The sequence below is a fragment of the Cenococcum geophilum genome (assembly GCF_001692895.1).
Source record: "Cenococcum geophilum 1.58 unplaced genomic scaffold K441scaffold_15, whole genome shotgun sequence".
NCBI classification, from domain to species: domain Eukaryota; kingdom Fungi; phylum Ascomycota; class Dothideomycetes; order Gloniales; family Gloniaceae; genus Cenococcum; species Cenococcum geophilum.
In genome coordinates, this window is record NW_027137573.1 from 510,333 (window position 1) to 534,442 (window position 24,110).

At 40.8% G+C, this 24,110-nt stretch overlaps 5 protein-coding genes across 5 annotated transcripts; 1 reads left to right on the top strand and 4 right to left on the bottom strand.

The window, feature by feature from the left end:
* Positions 1-428: 428 nt before the first annotated feature.
* Positions 429-1,183, bottom strand: K441DRAFT_657835 (HET-domain-containing protein). Its single transcript, XM_067648246.1, has one exon. The coding sequence runs from the start codon at positions 1,008-1,010 to the stop codon at positions 546-548; it is 465 nt and encodes a 154-aa protein (XP_067505353.1). The 5' UTR covers positions 1,011-1,183; the 3' UTR covers positions 429-545.
* K441DRAFT_608381 (tyrosinase-domain-containing protein) lies at positions 1,177-4,351 on the bottom strand. The gene is made up of 6 exons (XM_067645463.1): positions 3,836-4,351; positions 3,652-3,786; positions 3,430-3,560; positions 3,083-3,343; positions 2,652-2,962; positions 1,177-2,601 (listed from the first exon to the last, which is right to left on the bottom strand). The coding sequence occupies exons 1-6, from the start codon at positions 3,888-3,890 to the stop codon at positions 1,521-1,523; spliced, it is 1,974 nt and encodes a 657-aa protein (XP_067505354.1). The 5' UTR covers positions 3,891-4,351; the 3' UTR covers positions 1,177-1,520.
* Positions 4,352-5,750: 1,399 nt separating this feature from the next.
* Positions 5,751-6,431, bottom strand: K441DRAFT_61111 (uncharacterized protein). The gene has a single exon (XM_067645559.1). The coding sequence runs from the start codon at positions 6,349-6,351 to the stop codon at positions 5,848-5,850; it is 504 nt and encodes a 167-aa protein (XP_067505355.1). The 5' UTR covers positions 6,352-6,431; the 3' UTR covers positions 5,751-5,847.
* On the bottom strand, positions 6,325-9,415 carry K441DRAFT_608384 (DNA repair and recombination protein RAD26). The gene is made up of 2 exons (XM_067645464.1): positions 9,094-9,415; positions 6,325-9,041 (listed from the first exon to the last, which is right to left on the bottom strand). The coding sequence occupies exons 1-2, from the start codon at positions 9,369-9,371 to the stop codon at positions 6,512-6,514; spliced, it is 2,808 nt and encodes a 935-aa protein (XP_067505356.1). The 5' UTR covers positions 9,372-9,415; the 3' UTR covers positions 6,325-6,511.
* A 272-nt stretch (positions 9,416-9,687) lies between these two features.
* K441DRAFT_695310 (uncharacterized protein) lies at positions 9,688-10,896 on the top strand (the record flags this gene model as incomplete). The annotated part of the gene is made up of 4 exons (XM_067652800.1): positions 9,688-9,744; positions 9,805-10,199; positions 10,333-10,803; positions 10,878-10,896. The coding sequence occupies 4 exons, from the start codon at positions 9,688-9,690 to the stop codon at positions 10,894-10,896; spliced, it is 942 nt and encodes a 313-aa protein (XP_067505357.1).
* Positions 10,897-24,110: the final 13,214 nt, after the last annotated feature.

A 24,110-nucleotide genomic window follows, 5' to 3' on the forward strand; every position in this document is an offset into this window, starting at 1 on the left:
GGTGACTCGCAGGCGCCTTGTAGGCGCCTCGCAGGCGAGTCCCAAGAGGCGGGGAGATGGATCTCGGGGTTTTCTCAAGTTGAGTCTTTCTTAAGTTAAGTTTTCTCCCTATATGTAAATAAGGAGTAGTCCGCGTGGGCCCAATAGGGATCCGAATCAGACGTTAAGTAATGAATTATTATTATTATATATATATATATATATATATTATAACTATATAATCTAACTAGATATAGGAATTTATAGAGCTCTACGCCGCCGTTAGCGTCTCTATTAAGTATCTTCCTCTATACTACCTAGACTTTAACCTAATTAAGCTTTCCTTTTATAACTTAAAGGCGTAGATTTAACTAAATATTTACTAATCAAACAAGCCAAGCAAGCTGTTAAGCCAGCTTGCTTGATAGCAAGTCTGACGTAACCTTTGCCTGGCCACACTGTATCTAAGGACTGGTCGAAAATACCAACTCTTGGAACACCCACACTTGGGTGAACCACTCGTTCCTTAGTATTGAAGCAAACGGTAAGTTAAGGCTAATGTTGGCTCAATTGCAACTTTGACGTAGTGCAGTAATACATTGGAACTCAGCACTATCGATGGCTGCAAGGCCGAGGTAAATGATAGTGTGGAGTGCCCCACTGTATATTTGCCCCATTATAGCAATCTGCAGTCTCTTCTCATCGCTATCGCTCTGGTTGATGCAGATACCATCGGCCCATAGTAAAAGGGCCCTCGTCTCATCAGGTATGTTGCAGAGCGCCGAGAAGAGATTGGCAGTTATTTCTAAAGACGTCCCGTTGATCCAAACTCTCCTAGTCTTGTCAGGACAGCCCCAAACGTAAGACAGCGCCATGTAATGGTTAAGAATGTCATCGCCACCAAATCTTGAGAGATTTGCGTGGACCAATTTGTACCGTATCGGAGCAGAACTTTCTAGAGCTGGCTGCAATTCAATCAGTCGTATGCCATCTGGTTCCGTAAGTGGTGCATATTTATACTTCATAGACATGGCGTTGTCTTGAATCGGGTTCGCAAAGAGGTTGAGCAATGAACTGCTTGCTCGGGGGTGAAAACCGAGAATGCTGTTGACAGACTTCGCACCTAAATTAACTTAAGGTTCAGGAACGCGCTGACCAAAATAACGAGCTACCTGGAAACGGAAGTGCGGCACTTAGCTCCACTAGCCACTCACGGTAGCAACTACCGCGTTATCTCACACACCACATGTTGATGTATGAGTGGCTAGCTTTGCATGTTATGCATGCTACAGCATGCGTCTATTGGAGAATATCAGCCACAGATAATTCGAATATCATCCAAGGCTACTTCAGAAGGGTGATTCAGATACGATCAACCTTGTGGAAGCAAGGTCTGGAAGCAAGGTCAGGAAGTAAGCAAGGTCAGGAAGTAAGAAAAGTCGAATATTGTTTAATTCATTATCGCTTGGTCAAATGAGAGTGCAGAGAAGCTTCATATTGCAACAAAAACCGAACAAACCAACTTTTGACTCTTCCGGGACCTAGATCTGGTCGCCGGGGCTGTGGCCCGCAGATTTCCCGTCCGTGATGGTTGGGTGCACGGTATAAACGTCAGAATAAACAGGTACGCCATCGTCTCCGATTCTGACATTGGTGCTCACAACCGAGACATTCAAGCCCGGCACCTCATTCCTGTCCTTCTCCTCGCCGTTGAACATTGTAACGCGCCAGTGCAGGTTCTTCGCCAAATAGGGCTCTACGTCCTCTGTTTTCAGGCTTGCCAGCCTGCCCGCCACAATCTCTCCTAGCAGCGCAGTCGTCAGTGGCACGGTGCCGGTGACGACCAGCTCGTTTTCTTGGTCGGTCTTGCACTTGGCGCATTCAGTGTTGGGTGCGCGACCCAGTACCGTGAAGCGGCCGACGAGGTTGGGCTCGAGAGGCCAGGTCTTGGGATCGGGGCTAAATTCGCCAAGGAAGACGAGGACACGGAAGGTTTGCGAGAGACCGTGCTTGACGGCGCGCATGTTGGTGATCCATTCCGTGTAGGTGTTATCGAGCGCAAGGTGAGCAAATTGCTCGGGAAGTTCAAGAGGCGCGACTGCTGGTGCGGCTACTTCTTTGGGTTTCGCAGCCGGCTCCGCTGAAGCAGGTGGTGGCGGATGCTCAGCGGGTCCAGGATTGGCCGCTTTGGGAGCTTGGATGGGATGTTGCGCGGATGGAGGTGCTGGATGAGCAACGGCTTTCTTTGTGAACGCAGCCGCAAGAGCAGGGCTAGGAGTAACGGCGGCTGCAATATTGGCGCTGGCATTTGAAAAGAAATTGTTCAAGGCGTTGGCTCCATACTCTTTCACCACTATATTGCGGACAGCGGCCTGGTACGCCTGCGTGCTGAGATAACTCCACTTTTGAGTCTCAGGATATGCGTAGCCGAAGGTAGTTGTTTCCTTCACTCGAGTTGAGGTCCAGAATTTGGTCCCCGATGCATCCCAGAAGGGTTTGAGCCCACTGTTAGCGTCCTCCGTTGCGCCTTGAGCGGTGAAAAAGTTCCCTTCGCTTGCTTTCGCCGTTACATAACTGTTAGGGTTCATAGCTTGCCAGATAGCCCCAAGGCGATCGACGTTGCTAAGAGATATTAGTATGAACCTTCACAAGGGGTTGGAGGCAGCTCAAACCAGTGATGAAGCCAAAAGACAGGGTCAAAAGCAGAAACCTCTAGTGCGCTCATGTGACCATTGCCTCCAGTCTTGTCATGGATCTCGTTATGAATATCCTCAAGACTTCCATAGGTGCCAGCCCGTCCATTGCGCAGCCATTCATTGTTACTGAATGCATCAAATTGCTTGTATGAAAGCAGGATAAGAGAAACATTGTTTCTCAAAGAGGCATTTTCATTTGAAATCACTCGGGATACTCGGTCATCCCGAGACTGTGCACTGGCATCGTTGCTATCGGGGTACCGGAGAGTGCCAGGAAAGACGCTCCACTATTGATTATCAGCAATGCTTGTTGGATTCTTGTTCCATGATGTGATTAATCTAGGGAGTAATGCACGCAATCCATTGACAATATTCCAGACCTTAAGGTCTTGAAAAAGGCGACTTACCCTATCATCTAGATCTCCTTGACTTGCTCTTGCGGGGAATTGATAGCTGTATAAGGGATTGGAGATTCGCTTCGTAGCCCCATCAACATCAATGATAGTTGCTTGCGGGGAACTTATAGAAGAAGGGAATGCGCTTCCTGGTCCTTTCGCAGCCCAGTCCCAATAAGGGATTCTAAAGGTTTGTGCAGCTGCAACGTAGCGACCACGGACTGCCGCGGGGAATTGAGTTGCGACCTGCTGAATAATGGCGTAAAGCGCTTGCTGTGATTGTGGTTAATAGTGCATTTGTTAAGCTCCATAGTGCCTGTATTTTGGGATGAAAAGTTTGGGATTTTAGAAACACAAACCTCGTACAAAGCAAGATAAGGACGGTGCCACGTCAAGAACAGGATCGAGCTGTGCGTGCAATATCCCCCAAATGTGGGGTTGGAGACCCCATTTACATCATCCCAAGGGATGAATGGCTCGCCGTGGATGCCTATTCCGGCAATTTCAGAATGGTCAGCAAGGAATGTAGTTCCACCGGCTTAGAATAGTGGAGGAAGAGATCCTTAGCGCATGTGACATACCAGCTAGCTGATAGTACGAAAGCAGGTCATCTGCGTCTACCTGTTGGAAGTTGACAAGACCAAGCAAGAACAGATTCCATTGATCTGGGAAATTCTTCTGAAGATCCCGAACTTCACGCCTCAGGGGGACGGCGCCTGCTTGAAATTAGGATACTTGGTCAACAGGACATATTGCGAGGCTGACCGTTGGCGGCTGGAGTAGTAGGAACACCAGTAGTGGCCACGTTTGAGCTCGCCATAGTTGTTGCGGACCAGCTGTTTTAGCGCCTACAGTATGCACTGGAACCGAATAAAAACTTGATTCTGACTAGAGAGGATTGAGTAGACTTGATTTGAGTAGTGGATTTAGTCATGAAATACTGGTTGAGGAGCTTCTCGGCTTTATGTGACAGTCGAGGCAGAGACATGGCATTCCAATACTTTCCAGGCACTTCAGCTGAGTAGCCTAATAAGGTCGAGAAAAGCCACATTTGTGCTCGTTGGTGCCCATGCGAAATTGGTAGTATCATTCTGTGCTACTTCGGAAGGTCTCAGGTAGCCCTCAGACTAGCTGCAGCTTTGGAGAGCGCGTGGAATAAGAAATAGAGGGGGAGGGACAAGTCTGGCCCCGCCCGGGCTGGCTGAACACTTCCACCATAGTGGGGTTCAAACGCCCAATAATGCAAAAGGACAAGACTCCGGCGGTGCGTTTACATGAAGTTGTCAAGCCATATTTTTTGATCGCTGAAGCGGCCTCTCCGCAGTCTTACGGCATGTAAGCACGGGCCCCTGCGCATACATTCTTCATTGAAATCCGAGGATGGAAGAATGTGGTGGCGCTTGTAAGCTGCAGTCGACAGCTGAGATGGCGAAATGGCCGCCAATTCATATAAAGCTGCAGCAGAAACGACTGTTTCGGCGTTCAGCAGTCGGTGGTGAAACAGCTGATCCACAAACCATGGTGTTATCATGTGGGTCCAGCCTTTTATCCGAAGTGCCTAAGTGCACGTGCGGCGCCACTTACCGCTGGGTGAAATAAAACGGAGCTGAATGGGTGTCTTCCGATGGCTTGATAAGTTTGCAACAAAGCGACCGGGCAGAATGACATTAATTAGAGGCACTCCATTGGAGTTTGAATTTGACGTATGGAACTCGAAGAAATTGTTGGCATAATGAATAAAGTTAAAAAATGAATGCCTAGTGAGTTTTTCCCCATTCAACAAAGCGAGTAATACGGTTTGTGTTCGACATCTCATACGGTTGGTTTTTCTTAGGAATCGTCACCATTGGCCAATGTGTGGTCACAAGCCACGATGCTGACGGAGTTTGCCGTTTGAGATAATCATCTCTGTTGCGTCTCCCGTAAGTTCCTTTTGGAGAAGTCTGATGAACTTGGAGAAGTTTAGAGCAGATACTAAGAACAGGTACTATAAACGTGCGGCGCGCGCGGGTTTTATCGCGCGCCTGGACCTCGCTTCTTGGTATCAGTCTCCACGATAGAAGATGAGGGGATTTGCGCACTTTCCTCATCAGCTCAAACTTCAATTTCACGCTAACTCGTATCAACTGAAGGCGTATCTTTATGCATTATGCCTCTAGTAATCATCCTCTCCAGCGCTGGGAAGACAGACATCTAAGTTTTGTTCCGCCTTATACCGGTACACGATTCGTTCCGGATTATTTCTACTTCATCCTGGAATAAATCGTCTTTAGAGGTTAATTCCGGATTAATTGCCTTATCTGGCAAAGGTTTAATATAAAAAGCTTTAAATTGGCGTTTTAATGGGGGCGTCCGATTGGCTACAAGCTGGTGTCCTTTGGGATGTCTTTTTGGGGTCGTTTTTGGGTTTTGACTCAAGCAATCGTGTGGGACCTTGGCTCTTGGCTCTACAATTGCCTTAATTAGGCCTAGATCGGCGGTATCACGTGATCGCCCACCCCATTGCCCACCCCATTGCTCAAATAACTAAGGCTTAAATCGGCCCCAAAAAGGCCCTCCAAAGGGCACCAACTTGTGGCCAATCGGACGCCCCCGTCAAGATGCTACCATCGGTTAAATTTAAAGGCCTTTTAAAGATCTTATATAAAAAATCTTTTCCGGAATGAGTCGTTTGTTCCGGTACAGCCTCTTAAAGCGATACACGACTTTTACCTAAATAAGGACGTCTTTGTTCCGGATTGAAGCAGAAATATTCCGGAACTAGTCGTGTGTCGGTACTAGGCAGAACAGTTTCCCGCTCTATATGTACAGACATTAGCATATCTATGTATCACTACGATTGCTAAAATTGACTTGATCAGTACTAAATCCGCCGTCGGAACAACAAAATATGCACCCTCCCGCCCTAAAGATGTACTATAATTCTCCGCATTTCGATCCATACATGAGCTTTCTGGTTCTTCACACGGGCTAGGGGATTTGTGGTATCGACTAAAAGACCCATGCATACCACCCAACGCGCTCCCAGCCGCTTTGCCTTTAAAAAATATGTTCAAAGCACGCTCATACATACAGACTCTTTTCTCCCTGGCTCTGGTGAAAAGTGTTAGTATGCTATAGTGAAGTACGAGCCACTCTGACATGATTTGGCTCAAGTGATCACCAAGGTTGGCCAAGAAATGCGGGGTGTTGGTGGATTGGGTGATAGGCGAGGGCATCACGGAGTACAAAGTACACTCTAAATGATGCACTTTCCTTAGAGTAACTGTTATCATTGTCATATATAGCCACGATTCTCATTGGATATCTTTAAAATGCTAGTCTTCCTTGATTCACATCCCTGAATCTCTCTCCCTTGGAAGCTACTGAAAACCTTCCTCGATCATAAGCAGGAATATCGTGATTGTGTCCTGCTCCAACCCCAAGCTTCCACTCTGGCTATCAGGATGAAGTCTTAGAAAAGACAAAGCCAACTCTGCAGCCATCTTCTTTCAGTAAATCAAGCAGAATCTCGTCTTCTACTAGAGCTTCTGGATCCATGCCGCTCGCTGGCGGGTCTTCATCGAACACTTCCTCTTTTAGTTTAGATGACAGATGTTTTACATCTAGATGCTGATACTGCATCAGTGATCTCAGCTTAGGTTTCTCATCTATCGAGTCCTTTTTCTTCCATAATTTTTGCTCCTTTATCCGTCGTTCCTGTTCTTCCATATTGACCTGGGATGCTTTGATCAAAGTAGGCAGATCTGGTAGCTCATCACCGCTGTCGTCCGCGTTGCCTTCCAACTCACCAGTCACTTCTCCCATTGTAGAAAACTCGGCAGGAGTCGCTGGTTCTAACCCGGCATCATTGCCCTTCCCTTCACAATCGCATCCAAGCAGCTCATGAGTCTGGCAGTGGTCCTTATCATCCAGACTAAAAAGATCCCGCAACTCCTCATGTGAAAAAGTTGCAGCGCTTGCCTTATTGTCCACAACCGCGTCTGCGAGACCTTGCTTCGTCACCTGGCGTTGGAAAATCTTCTCGTCGAGGGCGCCTTGGACTAGCAGACGGTAGATTTTGCATGGCATCTTCTGCCCATCACGATGAATACGTGCCATAGCCTGCAAGTCGGTTGCTGGGTTCCAGTCGAGGTCAAAGAGGACGAGGCGAGATGCGCCGATCAAGTTTAAGCCCACCCCACCAGATTTTGCGGAAAGTAGAAATGCAAAGCATGTCTTTGCGTCGGTTTTGTTGAAGCGTTCGACAAGGGCCTGCCGTTTCGAGGCTGGCGTTGAGCCATCAAGCCTAAGAAATGAGTATGAGAGTGATGAGAGGAGTCGACCGATGATGTCGAGCGTGGATGTGTAGTTTGAGACCAAGACTACTTTCTCCGAGGTTGCCGTGTGAATGCGGTGAAGTAGGGTATCGAGAACTCTTAGCTTGGTGCTAGACGCTGGGGATGAGAGAACCGAAGACGGAATAGTAGTGATCAAGCTAGCAAGCATTTCGGATGGTGCCTCATCAGATGCTCTAGACTTTAAAAGAGACGGGCTATTGCAGACTTTCTTTAGAATGTTGATCAGCTGTAGGGCAGTTTCAGAATTCCCAAGTGCTGCAGTGAAGACAGGCGAGGACAAAACATTCCGATAGACGGAGGCCTGAGCAGTAGTAGGCTTGCAGAATAGAATGTATTCCATTTTGGGGGGTAGATACTTGGAAAGCACGTCAGCAGTTCGTCGTATCATGAACTGACTAGCCAAGGACACAAGTTCTTGCCACTGAGCCTCGCCTTTTTCTATATCCTTTGCACTTGCATCAGGCTGCCGAGACTTCATAATTGGGTTCTCAAACTCTCTTTTGAAGGTCGCCCGCTTGCCCAGTAGACTAGGATTGACAAAATCTATTGCGGTGAAGAATTCACTCAGATCATTCTGTAGCGGAGTTCCCGACAATATGACCCTTCGCTCTGTATTCAAAGACTGAATTGCCAACATGGCTTTATTATTGGCAGTCTTTAGTCGATGCCCCTCGTCGGCTATAACGATGTCAATGCCACTGCCCTTCTTCAGCTGATCTTGGACACTTCGAAGCATCTCATAGCCGATAATCATCACGTTGTAACTTCTTCCCATGGTAAAATCGGCTAGGCGGACCTTCTTGCCTTCAGCAACAAAGACTCCGATCCTCTCATTTCCCAGCCACTTACGGAATTCCCGACGCCAATTGTTGGTGAGTCCAGCTGGACAAACAATGAGAGCCTTCTTAACGACCGGCGCGTCTTCGTAAATGGGATTCTGCTTTAGTAAGGTCCATAGCAGTGCGATTGTCTGCAGAGTCTTTCCCAAACCCATCTCATCAGCGAGGATGGCTCCTTCGCCCCCAGAACGCATGCCCATGACACATTCGTATAGAAATTTCACTCCTTCGCGTTGGTGTTCACGAAGGTGTTTGCAAAGCACTGGATCCACGACTACATCGACGATTTGCTTGCCCTTAGGGCATGATGTAGGTCGCTTCATAACCAGAGCATTCGGCTGATTTGGATCGTGGCGAGGTCGAGATGTTTGGGTGTTGATGGTCTTCGGCATGGCAGTATTAGAAAGCAAGGGACTTTTAAATTGCCCTTGGGTAGCCTTGCTGCTTGGAGCGGAAACGTTGACTTTGTTGACCTGCCGAGCTACGAGTTTTTCTTGCTTTGCCTGAACTTTTAGGCTCAGCCTCAACGGGTCCTCGAGCTTTGGTATGAGTGTTTTGTGAATGCCACCTAAGAAAGGTTTGCCAGCCAGAAAATCTTCCTTTGTGATAAGGCAGTCGACTTCCACATCTTTTCCACCAACGGATAGTGTTGAACCTTGCAGTAATGGCGCGTTCCATGCAGTTTTTCCCATGTCTTTTCCCGAAACGTCTTGAAGGTGGACGTATCCATTACTAACAGACAGCACGCCATCTCCATCCCATGTCTTATTCTTTTTAGCCGTGAACTTCCGCCTATTAGAAATGAGTGTTAGCATAACTCATGTATATTCCCTGCACGACTTACCATAACACTGTATAGTATTCTTCCGCTCCATCACTAGACCGTTTCGCGGCACTGTCCGAAGCTGCTGGGTTTCGCACTAGAAGGTGGTTCCGTGTTATATTTAGTGATGGTGAAGTTCTTCCTTCCGTTGTTGAAGCGCTTTGGGATTCGTTGGCCTCCCGAGAGACTCGTCTTTTCTTCTGAGGCGGGCCAGTGGCGTTGGTTTCTTGTGACTTTGGCTGGTGGGGCTCACTGGACTTTCGGACGAGAAGCGGCGGCCGAAAGGGTTTCCAAATCATGATTAAAAAGGAGACAAGCTTGATGGAGGGGAAGCATTGAGCGGAGGCGGGAATGTTTTGATGTCGTTCATCCAAAGATCAGGATCAGGTGCTAGCGCGAGGACGCACCTAGGCCAAACGACGCGTCAAGACGGATATCTCCGCCGCCGCAACCAGCCGGATATGCTTAAAATATCCTTGTGCAGCTCAGCCTCATAACCGATAGCCCCTCGTCCAAATGTGCGCACTTTAAAGGTGGCCTGCATGGAAGAGACTTGTCCCTTACGTAATTTAATACCAGGAATTCCAAATGAGCTGATGACGCCCATGGATCGTCATGGATCCCTTGTCAATTGCCTCTTCCGCTGCAGGCTTTGCAGGTCTCTGCATCAGGGTAGGTTGAGGCACTCTTCCCAGGCCTTTCCAACCAGACAACTGACTAGCTCGAACTCAGGTCTCTGGCATACTTTATACGTTTGTGGACGATGCTCGCAGCGTCGATGATAGTATATCTAGCTTATGTAAGGAGATAGTAGGACTTTCTCGAGTTTTGGAGGCTGTAAGTCAAGCCTGGAAGCAGAACCCGTTACTTGTCGCCGCTCAGGCCAATACCGGTGGCAATCTCTGGATTAGCGTTCGAGCGTCGCTAGATGATTGCAAGAGTACGTTAGAGAAGCTGGAGAAAAAGATTGATGAGGTGCAGAAGAGCAGCTTTCTTGGGCGAGGATTTCTTCGAAAGCCTACAATGTCAATCAAATTAAATATGAGGATGAGGGATATTACTACGTTCAAGCAACAGATTCACTCATACAACAGTGCGATGCAAAGCGCGCTGCAAATGCTCAATATGTAAGCCCGATGCACATTGGAAAACGTCTCAGAGAGTTGCTGATCATCACCATAGCTGCCTGCTACTAAATAGCAATACCTCACAGGAATCAATTGGCTAGGTCCTAACAGGACTTAAATCTCAAATCGGAAGAGTTGAGTTTGCGCTTCAAGCACGAAATGATGCTGAACCACCTTCATCTGATATCGGAGAGGACAGCGAGCGTATCTCACGTAATTTGAGGCTCTTTGTTCGAGCAGCAGAATCTTTCCATTCAAGTGCGAGCACAATCACAGCAGATGGAGCAGGGTCAACGGTGTGGGGCGGTTCCGTTATGGGCGATCCCTTGAGTGATGAGCAACACCGAAATATACAGGATTGGATGCCACCGCCAATCATTGAAAAAGAGGACCGGACACAACAAGGAAGCCAACTATCAGGTCAAATAGCACAATCTAATGACGTGCCTTTAAATGGAACAGGAGAAGACTCTGAGCGAGATTCTGAGGCTGACTCTGATATGGAAAGAGACATGTTGAAAAGGTTTCAAGATTTAGCGATCACTAGCTTTTCTAAAGGAGGCTATCCTAAAGCAGAACGATTTCTTGTGAAGGTTATCGACCGGTCAGCACGAGGCGATCCTTCAGAAGATATGACCAAGATGAAACTTATGCAAGTGTACACCTACGGCTATCAAGGCAACTGGAACGATTCTGAAAGAGTTCTTCTTGGTCTAGCAGCGCTTAAAGGAGCGGCTGATCCGATGGCTTTTTACGGACTCTATGCTCTTGCTCTCAGAAAATTTGATATGGGTGCGTATAACAATGCCATTCTGTCGACCTGAATCGAAGTTCCTTACTACCATCGTAATACTGTCTGACGACCTAGATCGTCTATACGAACTATGTCTCAGTTGTCTCGTATCTTAAGCTCATATATCTCATCGAACGTCTCATTACCTGTTTCTCTTAACTATGACCTACTACATGACGACGTCGTCGTCATTGTATTTGGGACCTACCTAATGTATATAAGAGAGCTTCTAAAGCCCTCTTTAATAAAACAGAGTTCTCATTCCTAATCGTCCGTTCAACAGTTATAAGCCCAGGCCGTCTACTGCATCATCTTTAATTCCAAAGCCTTTATTCCCATTAATTTCAATTATTATCTTAATTGTAGACAACTACCCACAATAACTTCTTAATAAGAAACCCTTCCCGTTATTATATTATCCGTTATCCTTATAAGCCCAAACAATTGGGATAAATGGATTAAGGTTATTAAGTCAAAAGCGAATAATAATCATCTCTGGAAGTATATTAACCTATTAACACCTAAAACCGATCTGCCACAGCTTAAAGAACCTATTCGTGCCTTACCTAAGGATGCTAATAGCCGGGGGAAGATAAAGCTCGCGGACCTAGATAAGGAGGAGAAAGAGGAGCTCTATACGCTTAAAGCCGATTATAGGGACAATATAAAGCTATATAGAAAACAGTTATTAGCTCTTAATACGTTACGCAGCCACATCCTAAGCTCCATCTTACGTACCTACCTCATCTACACGTTTAAATGCACTACTACTTATAACATCTTGGTATCTCTTAAGAAGAGAATTGCTCTAACTAACCATACCTAAAAGCTTTAAATAGCCACTTAATATGCAAGGCTTAAGAAGGCGCCTTAAAACCAGAACTTTAAGATCTAGTTATAAGAGTAGGAGAAGGTATATACTAAGTATAAGGAGCAAGCTCTACCTAAGGTAGATAGTAATTATTTAGTGAAAGACTTCGCGTATATAGTTGAATTAATCACACTAAGCTGGTTAGAATATTGGAAGAACGAGCTTAATAAGCGTAAGTAGGAGAAGAAGACGCTTCCTACCTTTTTTAAACTAGTTAAAATATACCAAAACCACCGTTATACGGACCTCGCCTAGAAGGGCAAAACCCCACAAGGAGGATCATTTGGAGTCACCTTTAAAGACAACTTACTGAATTTAAAGCCTAAATTAAAGCCTTAATCGTCAGCAGATAAGTAGAAAAAGGAAAGGCAACCGCCGCCAGAGTACCTATATAGAAAACGTTACTACTTTAACAAGTACTAGTACATCGTAAAGTTAATTCCTTACCTATTATGGTTTAAACCAAGTAATAAAATTCAGAAGAAGGTGGATAAGAAGATTGCTAATACAACGCCCGAAATTAAGGCTTATATTAAGCAAATTAAAAAGGACGATTAAGCTAATAAGGACGATTAAGCCAATAAAAAGCTAAAGGAAGGCAGTAATTAGAGCTTATAAGGGCCTACCGGAAACTTTGTAGTTTATTATATAGGATCTAATAACACAACTTCCAATTACGAGCTTCGCGATAGTGTAATTCTTAACTTAGGAATCAGCCTACATATCTTCAATAATAGAGCCAGGTTTATTAGTGATATTAAGCCTATATTAAAACGCGTCTACACGGGCTTATATATAGAAGAAATTGTAGGCTATAGTACAGCTGCAGTCATAATTAATAACCTAAAAGGGAAGAGATAGATACAGCTCTTAGGAGTAGCCTTTATACCAGGCTTCTATACTAACTTAGTATATCTTAACAAGCTTAATAATAAGGGAGTCTACTAGAACAATAAAGAAAACACTCTCTTCTATAGCGACAATAAGACGTACGCCTATTATAGCCGCCACTATAGTTAAAACACCATTAAATATAATAAGCCAAAAAGTGACTCACCTAAGGCTTTATTTGCGACTTAATTAAAGCCAATAAAGCATTTATTAAAGCCTCTACTAAATTAGGCAGAAGGTCATATATAGCACTAGCGAATAGGCTATGTAGGAAAAGACGCGATTAAGCAACTACTTTAGTTAGTAATAGGCGCGATTATAAAAGGCCTAATAACGGTAGAATATAAATCATGTGGAGTAAGTAAAGCTTATAAGGTGGTATCTAGAAGACCTCTAACTTAGTCGCTAGTTCCTTTCTATAGAATCTACCTTAATTTAATACCCGGAATAGTCGCATTTAATAGCGATAAGTACGCAGTATACTTCCTTAACGACGTGACGTAAATAAATAAGGTAGAGACGATGGCTAAGAAGTCGTCCCTTACCCAAATTGTCATTAAATATTGCAATGTTATTAAATAACGATATGGCTTTAAGGTAGCTATTATCTACACAGATAGAAAGACATCTCTTATAGGCGAATTTAAGGAATAGGCAGCTGAATAAGGAATTAGTATTAAAAGATCAGCACCTAATACTTAATTACAGAACGGTCTAGCGGAATAATCTAGGGGGGTAATTATACAGAAGGCTTAGTGTATAAGAATTAAGGCTTATCTACTAAAGGAGCTATGTCCTAAAGTCTATAAAGTAGCTGCCTATCTACTTAATCAAATACCCAGTAGAAGACTTAGGTGGAAGACATCGTTTAAGAGAATCTAGTTAGCTATAGGTATATCACTACTAAAACCAAATATAGGCCACCTATAAGTCTACGGCTATAGGGCCTACCCTCTTAAGTATAATATTCCACGCCTAAACAAGCTTACGCCAAGGGCCTATATAGGATATCTGGTAGGATATAATTTAATAAATATATTCTAAATCTATATTCCTAGTTAAAAGAAAGTTATAAGAACTAGAGACGTAAAGTTTAATAAGCGGTTACTTTATAATAACTCACAGCTAGATCTAGTAAATATACTCTAAGTTAGAACTAACTAAATATTAGAAGTTATTAATGTCTATTAAATATAGAATCTCTAAAACAAATTGGAATTATTATCTAATAAAAGTAATAAGACTTAAGACGAGATTTAAGTTAATACTAAAGGGAGATAATAGGTAGAATCTAGTAGAAATAAGGAAGAGCCTAATATTAAGAGTAGTAAGTAATAAGATTTAAGCTCTAAAGACGACTTAGCTTTAGGGCTTCCTACTCTAAATAAGACACCAGAACCTAACTTACTAGAGCCTCTACCACCGTCCTTAAATACCTTAGTAAAGAAGCCGCATTATATCCTAGTTCTGACTAATAAAGCTAAGCTAAAAAAGAAGATTAATAGCAATATAAGAGAGCAAAACGTGGTTAAAGAAAAGAGACTTAAAGGATAATTAAAGATCTACGTAGGCTTTCTTACTAATATTACTAACTAGAGCCTTCCAGCTTAAAGATTAGCCTTTAATATAGGGCTCACATTTTATAAAAAGCTGCACCGTAATCAGCTCCTACCGCCGCCTAGGAATTAAAAGGAGCTTTAAAGACATTAATATAAGGAAGAGTTTACGGCTATTACCTAAAAGAAATATACGGACCTTTAAAATCAAGGAACGTTTTAAGTCATTAATGAGATAATCTATACTAAAATAGTACCTGTTATCTAGGTATTTATATACAAGACTAATATTAATGGATATCTAACGAGGTTTAAAGCTTGTCTTTACGTATAAGGTAATCTACAAAAGTTAGTTTATAAGAATACCTATACCGTAACTTTAGCAGCAAGATCATTTAGAGCCTTAATAGCTATTATCGCAATATTTAACCTAGACTGCTAGTAAGGTAACGCTGTTAATATATTTATAAACAGCGTAATTAATAAGGTTGTATACGTTAAGTATTTAAATAGATTTCTAATTAAGGGCAAATGCCTACTTCTCTAAAGAGCCCTCTATGGATTAAGGCGATCACCTCTGCTATAGCATAGTGACTTAACAACAACACTAAAAAAGGAAGGCTTAAAGCCAGTAGCGGAGGAGCCTTGCCTATATTATAACGATTAGCTAATAGTCTTCTTCTACGTCAACGATATTACAGCTATATTTAGGAAGAAAGACCTACTTAAGCTCTAAACCTTTAAGGAGCACCTTATAAGAAAGTATGAGATAAAGGACCTAGGTAACCTCACCTGGTTCTTAGAAATTTAAATTATTTATAATAAAAAAAACAGGAAGCTCTGGCTTAGCTAGGATTCCTATATTAACAAAATTATAATAAGCTTTAAAGTTAAAGATTATTGTAAGATATATACACTAATGGGTATTAAGGAACTTAAGCCTAATCTAGAGCAAGCCTTTAAGCAGGATACCTACGCCTATTAGAGGAAAGTCGGATCTATACTCTATACAGCTAATATTACTCGTTTAGATATAGCGAGAACAGTAAATAAGCTATTAGAATTCTTATAAAATCCGTCACTAATTTATAACGCAGCTGCTATAAGGGTAATTACCTACCTTAATTAAACTAAGACTCTTGTAATTAAGTACTTAAAGAAGAATATAATAAACCAGATCTTTGTAAGGGCCAGTAATATATTATTTAGCAACAACCTAGTAAGTAGAAAGAGCACAGAAGGTTATCTATTTACCTTATTTAGAGGGCTAATTAACTAGCAATCTATAAAGTAGAAGTTAGTAACAAAATTAAGTACGGAAGTAGAGCTCCTAGCCCTATCGCATACAGCTACTAAGTTAATTTAGTGGCAGCAATTCTTTAAAGAAATTGGATTTAACCCTAATAAGAAGCAAACGATATATTACAATAACTTATAGACGATTTAACTACTTACTAAAAGTAACGCGGAGCTTAATACTAAGCTTTAACATGTTAATATTTATTACTACTAGCTCCGCCAGGAAGTTTGTAAAGGAAGCATTAATATTAAATAGGTGCCTACTGCGGACATAATAGCAAACGGCCTAATAAAGGCTCTGCCTTGTTAAAAGTATAAGACATTTATTTAGTAATTAAATCTCGTTAATATCAAGGATCTAATTTAATTTAATTTAAATGATATTTAGGCAAGGTAAATATATAGAGGATTTCCTTTAACTCAACACCAAATTGCTATTATGACTTTTTAGTATTTTCTACAGCAGCCCAGAAGGCTCTATACAGCTAGGGGGGTATATTAACCTAAATTGAAGTTCCTTACTACTATTGTAATACTATCTGACGACCTAGATCGTCTATATAAACTATATCTTAGTTATCTCGTATCTTAAGCTTGTATGTCTTATCAAACGTCTTATTACCTATTTCTCTTAACTATAACCTACTATATGACGACGTCGTCGTCATTATATTTGGGACCTACCTAATATATATAAGAGAGCTTCTAGAGCCCTTTTTAATAAAACAGAGTTCTTATTTCTGATCGTCCGTTTAACACATTCGATACTGCAAAAGAGCATTAATAGGAAGGCGAAGGATCAAAGGCAAAGAGGGTGCACAATTCTATAAGTCAATGGCACTGCTTACGCATATATACAAAGCTAAAGGTGACCCAGCTAAAGCAGAGGGATGCCGCAGCTTTCTCCCTGCTGGCTACAGTGCTCCGGTACAGCTTCCGCCTTTAGAATATCTGACGAAACCTTTGACTTAGTATTTTCCACATCCTAGTACTAGCCATCAAAACCCGTCTAAGAAATCCCATGGAGAAATGGCCGTAGAAAACACCAAAGAGACAACTACTGGAATTCATGGTTTGCATAATCTATCTCAAGACTTTGCTTTGGTTCCAGCTTAGGATACTAAACCTAACCCAATAATTCGCGGGTCGCCACAGTACTCGCAAAGACGATATACGCCCATACCATCACCGACCCCTCCAGAAAATCGTCTTTCACCACAAACCAGCCTTGATCCCTCCTTTGCCGCTCGCCGGTTCACAGCAGTATGGTCACAATTCTCCGCATGTCTCTCAACACTTGGCCAATCGAGCTACTGCGCTTGCCCAGCCGTACAATTTTCCCCAAGCGCAAGATTCACCGTTAGCTCCCCAGATACAGCCTAAACAAGCCCGGAAAAGTCGAATCATTGTAGCTGTAGATTTTGGGGCTACTGAATCAGCCGTAGCTTATGCCCTTTCTAATGGTATGGACTCCAAGGAAGATATTGTTACTATATGGCCCAGTAGTGATTCAGAAACTAGGTCCAGCGTAGGCTAAATTTTAGTATATTTGACTTCTTTTACTAACGGTACCATAGACAAAAGTTCCCACGGTCTTATATTACAACTTGACAGAAGAAGTTACTAGTTGGGGATATAATGTGTTAAACGGACGATCAGGAATGAGAACTCTGTTTATTAATGTCGGGAATGAGGCAAGCGGTCGTCACGTGACGCCGCGGCACTAGCGTGGCGAGGAGTCTTAGGCTCCTCGCCCTTCCTCATTCCAATGAATAAGCTTTTTAACCAACATCACTGTAACCTACTCGAGTAGTCGTTATTAGTAAGTCACCCTGTGTGACCAACAATTAAAGAGGGCTCTAGAAGCTCTCTTATATACATCAGGTAGGTCCAAATACAATGACGACGACGTCGTCATATAGTAGGTCATAGTTAAAAGAAATAGGTAATGAGACGTTCGATAAGACATACGAGCTCAAGATACAAGACAACTGAGACATAGTTCGTATAGACGATCTAGGTCGTTAGACAGTATTACGATAGTAGTAAGGAACTTTAATTTAGGTTAATACACCCCCCTAGCTACACAGAGCCTTCTAGGCTGCTGTAGAAATACTAAAAAGTTACAATAGCAATTTGGTGTTAAGTTAAAGGAAATCCTCTATATATTTACCTTGCCTAAATATTATTTAAATTAAATTAAATTAGATCCTTAATATTAATGAGGTTTAATTACTAAACGAATATCTCGTGCTTTTAATAAGGTAGAGCCTTTATTAGGCCATCTGCTGTTATATCCGCAATAGGCACCTATTTAATATTAATGCTTTCTTTATAAACTTCCTAGCGGAGCTAGTAGTAATAGATATTAATGTGTTAAAGCTTAGTATTAAGCTCCGCGTTACTTTTAGTTAGTAGTTAAATAGTCTATAGGTTATCGCAATATATTATTTACTTCTTATTAGGGTTAAATCCAATTTCTTTAAAGAATCGCTACTACTAAATTAACTCGGTAGCTGTATATAATAGGGCTAAAAGCTCTACTTTCGTACTTAATTTTATTACTAACTTCTACTTTATAGATTGCTAGTTAATTAGTCCCTTAAATAAAGTAAATAGATAGCCTTCTATACTCTTTCTGCTTACTAAATTATTACTAAATAACGTATTACTTATCCTTATGAAGATCTAGTTTATTATATTCTCCTTTAAGTACTTAATCGTAAGAGTCTTGGATTAATTAAGGTAGGTAATTACCCTTATAGCAGCTACGTCGTGAATTAGTGACGGATTATATAAGAATTCTGACAGCTTACTTACTGTTCTCGCTATATCTAAATAAGTAATATTAGCTGTATAGAGTATAGATCTAACTTTCCTCTAATAGGCGTAGGTATTCTACTTAAAGGCTTACTCTAGATTAGGCCTAAGTTTCTTAATACCTATTAGTGTATATATCTTGCGATAATCTTTAACTTTAAAGCTTACCGCAATCTTATTAATATAGGAGTTTTAGCTAAGCTAAAGCTTCCTATTCTTTCTATTATGGATAATTTAAATTTTAAGGAACTAGGTAAAGTTACCTAGGTTCTTTATTTTATACCTTTTTATAAGGTGCTCCTTAAAAGTTTTAAGCTTAAATAGGTCTTTCTTCCTAAATATAGCTATAATATTGTTGATGTAGAAAAAGACTATTAGCTAATCGTTATAATATAGGTAAGGCTCCTCCGCTACTAGCTTTAAGCCTTCCTTTTTTAGTATTGTTATTAAGTTACTATACTATCCCTTAACCCGTTGGGGTCCTTCGAGAATTCGCTACTAGATTTGACTGGGCACCTGCATTGAACCGGGTTCTCCGATTGGCTGGTCCCTTATCAATAACCGTAGGACCCAAATTAACGGGTTAAGGGATAGCAGAGGTGATCATTATAATCTATAGAGCGCTCTTTAAAGTAGTAGGTATTTACCCTTAATTAAAAATCTATCTAAATACTTAATATAAACGACTTTATTAATTAGGCTGTTTATAAATACATTAATAGCGTCGCCTTACTAGCAGTTTAGGTTAAATATTGCAACGATAGCCATTAAGGCTCTAAATAATCTTGCTGCTAAAGTTATAGTATAGGTATCCTTATAAACTAACTCTTATAAATTACCTTATGCGTAAAGACAAGCTTTAAATCTCGTTAAATATCTATTAATATTAGTCTTATATATAAATACCTAGATAATAATAATAATTTATTACTTAACGTCTAATTCGGATCCCTATTAGGCCTATATAGACTACTCCTTATATATATATAGGGAGAAAACTCTATTTAAGAAAACCCTGTAATCTATCTCCCTACCTTTTAAAACTCGCCTACAAGGCGCCTACAAGTCACCTATAGTGCTCCTACTACCTTACTTTTTAACCTTTTTAGAAACCACTGCTGCCGTAATAAGCCTATAGACGCGCTAGTATTACAAACTTTACTTTACTACTATAGAGTTATTAGGGGGCGCCTATTACTCGCCCCCTACCCTTTATTACTATTTCCTTTATAACCTAAAACTAGTTTAGTACATTTTAGCTAATAAGCCACTAGGTAACCGCCTTAAGGCCTTTTTATATTAAGAGTAGTGTCTTATAGTTCTCTATGCCAGCTACTAAAAGTATTACTTCTTAGTTAGTGCGTAAGGGGCATAATAGTATTACGTATTTTAGTGTCTGTCTTAGCTAGCTATATTTATATCTTAGGCTACCTACTAGAACACCTACCCAGTAGAGCCAATCTTTTAGTCCTATTATTCCTATTCTTAAGAGTATTACTATTATATTTTCTGCCTTTATTAAGCCTTCTTAGAGCCCTAGAGTATTTACCCCCTATAGCGTTAACTATACTACGGCTTAGGTTCCTCTTACCTTAGTTAGTGTCACAGAAGTAGGCACGAGCTGGAATACAATATACTAAACAGGGTAGTAATTAAAGAAGGCTACGTACGCGTAACTATGCGTGGTTGATACAAAGACATTTGGATAAAGAAGAATCTTTGTGTGCTAGGTACGGATATAAATAGGGGTTGTAGGGGAACGTGCGTAGGTGTCTCGGGACGAACGTAAGCACGGGTTAAGAACGTCAAAACGCGCAGGGACGTGAGAACGTGTAAGTCCCGTAACAGTTAGCCTCTATACCTTTAACTTCTATACGCCTCTTTAGCATTAGTTTAGCCAGTATTGCATTACTATAGATAGTTTCCTAGCGTTCTTTTATACTTTACTTTAGCTCCTTTCTCTCTCTTACTATTATCCTTACTAGCCTCTTACGCGTTTCCCTTTCTCCTCTATATAAGCCTAGGCCCTAAAGTAGTACTATTCTTCTTCTACTTTCTTTACCTATTTCTCTAATATATCTTCCCTGCTTTAAGGTTATTAGTTTATTCTCCTACGAGGCGCCCTAGGGTCCCTCTATAGTTTATTTAGGCGTATCTTAATATACTTTATAACATTAGAGTTATATTCCTTTTATGCCCTTTATATTACAGCGGCTTCAATATATAATTATAGGGGGGGAATATTAGCTTCCTTCTCGAGCAGTACTGTAGCCGTTCGCTTATATCCGCCTATTATACTTTAAAGGCAGGCTATTTAGACCTTTTAGAGTAGTTTAAGGAGCGATTTAGGGGGGCCTTTTTTAGATTCTCTAATGGCCTAAATACTAGACCTATATATTATAGTTGGCCGGATAACTACTATATATAGTAGGCGTAACCTCTAAAAGTATGGACCCTATATAGAATTAATAATCCTAGATAATACGCTATACTATACTTAGCCTTTATAGGCCGCTTACGTCGTATATACGCTCCACCGGAGCTTACTATCTACCCATACTCCTAATACTCTTAGGCCCTAAACTAGTTAACCCCTAAAGCCTTAGATATGAATTATATACTAGAGATCTATAGATTAGTTGCGTTTTCTTATAAAATAGATTAGCTAGTATTTCTCTAGTAAGAATTAAACTCTATATCGCCTTGCCTATTTTATATAGGTATTATAAACTTTCTCTAGTATTTTACAATTCTCTATAGCTGTTAGCCCGTATATAATTAGGTTTATATTATTAACAAAGCCTATCCCCTAGGTCGCCCCTTTTTTAAAGGAGTTAAGTAGGTTGCTTATAAAGAAAAGGAAAAGTATAGGTAAGAGGGGTAATCCTTATAGTATTCCTATTGCAACTATAATAGAGGGGCTTTAGTATCCGCTAAAGACTAATAATATTTCTTTTTAACCTATAAACCCTTAAATAAATTATATAATCTATTCTAAGAAGCCTTTTGCCCTAAGGATATATAGGAGGCGCTTATAGGGTACGTTATTATAGGCGCCACTAATATCTAGGCTAAGCATTAATACTATAAAGTCTCTTCGTATCGCCCATGCAGATTTAATAGTAGTAGTAAGTAGCGTAAGTACTAATAGTGTTAAGCGGTTCTTTCTTGCCCCTATTTAGCTTTATAGTAGTAGGGCGTATTTCTTAACCGTATCTATTATATAGTCCGCTATTACCCTTTCTAAGATCTTACTAAGGGTATTCTCTAAGACAATAGGGCGGTAGCTCCCTAGAAATAAGTAGTTTGCTTTACCTTCTTTATATAGGATAAACGTTATTATAGCTCTTCCAAGTCTTAGGTAGTAGCCTATTATAAAGTATACTCTAGCTATATCCGCAAGCTAAAGTGCTATTAGTAGTCCGCAGGTCTTTAGGGCTTTATTTAAAATCCTATCTAGTTCTAGTTCTATATTATTTAAAAGGCGGCTAATAGTTCTGGCTATTTCTTTAGTTGTTATATTACTGTTAACCCTTAGGCAAGTTACTAGCGCTTTACCCGTAATATTGCTAAGGTCTACTAAAACTAGTTAAGGGAAAAATCTTTCTATAAGGATCTTTACCTTCTTATTATTATCGCTTATAGCTAGTAATTTACCTAGTCTTTATAGGGGCGGAAGGTATAGGTCTTCTACTANNCGTCCCGCCTTTNTCTTTACCTATTTNACTATNNTCTANAGACCTTTATTATAGGGNAGGCTTAGGTTANTANTATNCTTATTTATAAACCNTCTCNAGCTATTCCTTACTTCTTTTTTTAGGGTATTCTTTAGCTAGTTTCTTATGTCTTTATATTATCTCTTATCTTTAAAATTATAGCTGCTTATATATTTTCTTCTTGCTTATTATTAGCTAGTAATAAGAACTATGTATTATATAGACCATATATATCGCATATAGGGGCCCAGTTTTAAGACCGGGCAGTACTCTTTTAGCTTATTTTTAATTACTACCTAAATTCTTTTTAGTCTTTAGTCGATTTCCTTAGGGGTAGCTAATAAGCCTCGCTTATTTAATATTAAGTGGATTTCTTCTAAATCTTAAAGTTGTTATTTAACTATATTAAGGAAGCTGTTTATTTTAAGCTTTCTTATTACATATCTTTTGCTATTTAGTTACGCCTTAATATCCAGATCTAGTTATATTTAGATAGGGATATAGTCTAAAGTAAGTACCTATTTTTCTTTAGGGTTATACCTTTTAAGTCTCTAGTATAGGCTTTTGTCTATAAATATAAGGTCAATTATACTTCTAGCGGTGCCTCATTACTATATAATTACTTCTAAAAGGGTAGCTAGCTTAAGGCCCCAGGTATCTATAGCTCTTAGTAGGCACTCTACCTATTATTTAGTAGTAATATAGATACCCTCCTACCGCGGATAGTAGAGGTTTATATCTCCTAATAGGAACTCTATACCTTTAGTTCCTAGTAAGCTTATTACTAATATAATATTCTCTATTTATAGAACCCCTTTAACCCTAGGGTTATATACGTTAATAATCTATACCGGTCCCCTATATATTCATATTATTATAACTATAATATCTAGGTTAACTGCCTACTATAACTATAAGAATAGGCTAATAGCCTTACTAATTATAAAGCATATGCGAATAGCTGCTTTTAGTTTATATAGGAGCTAGAATCCTTAGGGGTAGTATATTAATTATATATAGGCATTATAATACGGCTCTTATATAGTAAGGATATAGTATTTCTAGGTCTAGGCTATCTAGTAAGGGCCTTATAAGACAGTAGTTTGTATTACCGTAGTTATACTATATAATAGATAGGTAGCGGACCCCCAGCAAGGGTGTAAGGGTTATTTTGGCCCTTACTCGGCTGCATCGCCTAGGGGCTCTTAGGGGTCGCCAAGGCTAGCCTTCGGCTAGCCCTTAGCACCTCCTTATAAGCACCTCGGGCTTGCAGCCTCCTTCCTCCCCCATCGGTTCGTCTCTGTACTTAGGCTATTGCCTACCCTCATTACCATATCGTCCTCTTCCATCGACTCTCTTTGTGACTTATGCTCGGCTTGCCTACTCCCTACCGTATACCCTAGCAATACTGCCTTATAAAGGGTCCTTCGCCTTTCCTTTATTCCTTACTTCTCCTATTTCTACCCTCTTTAGAATATTTAGAACTTCTATCTCTTATATCTATACCCTAGTTACTACTTATTTTATATAGAGCTTTCTATTCCCATATCTTATATTCCTACTAGCACTTCTATATCTAAATCTATTATTACCTCCGGTTCTTCCCCTATTTTTACTAATTAGCTATATACCCTTTAAAAGTTAGCTATAAATATTATGTTTACCGCGTTAAGTCTAATTCTTAATTATCCTAGTCTTAAGCTTGCTATAGCTATTTATAAAGGTCTTCCTATAGGGCGTTCTCTCCCTTATATCCCCTATAACCCTTATATCCCTATATAGTCTAGTAATATTATATAGCGTTACTTCTAGCCCGTTAAGGCTTAGGATAGCTAGCCTAGCCCCCTAGTATTAAAGGTAGGAAACACTAGAAAGGCACCTACGCCCCCTTAGCTTATTACTTATTATTTCTATTTATATAACCTAGCGTATAGTTATTCTTATAGCTATTAAGCCCTTACCTTC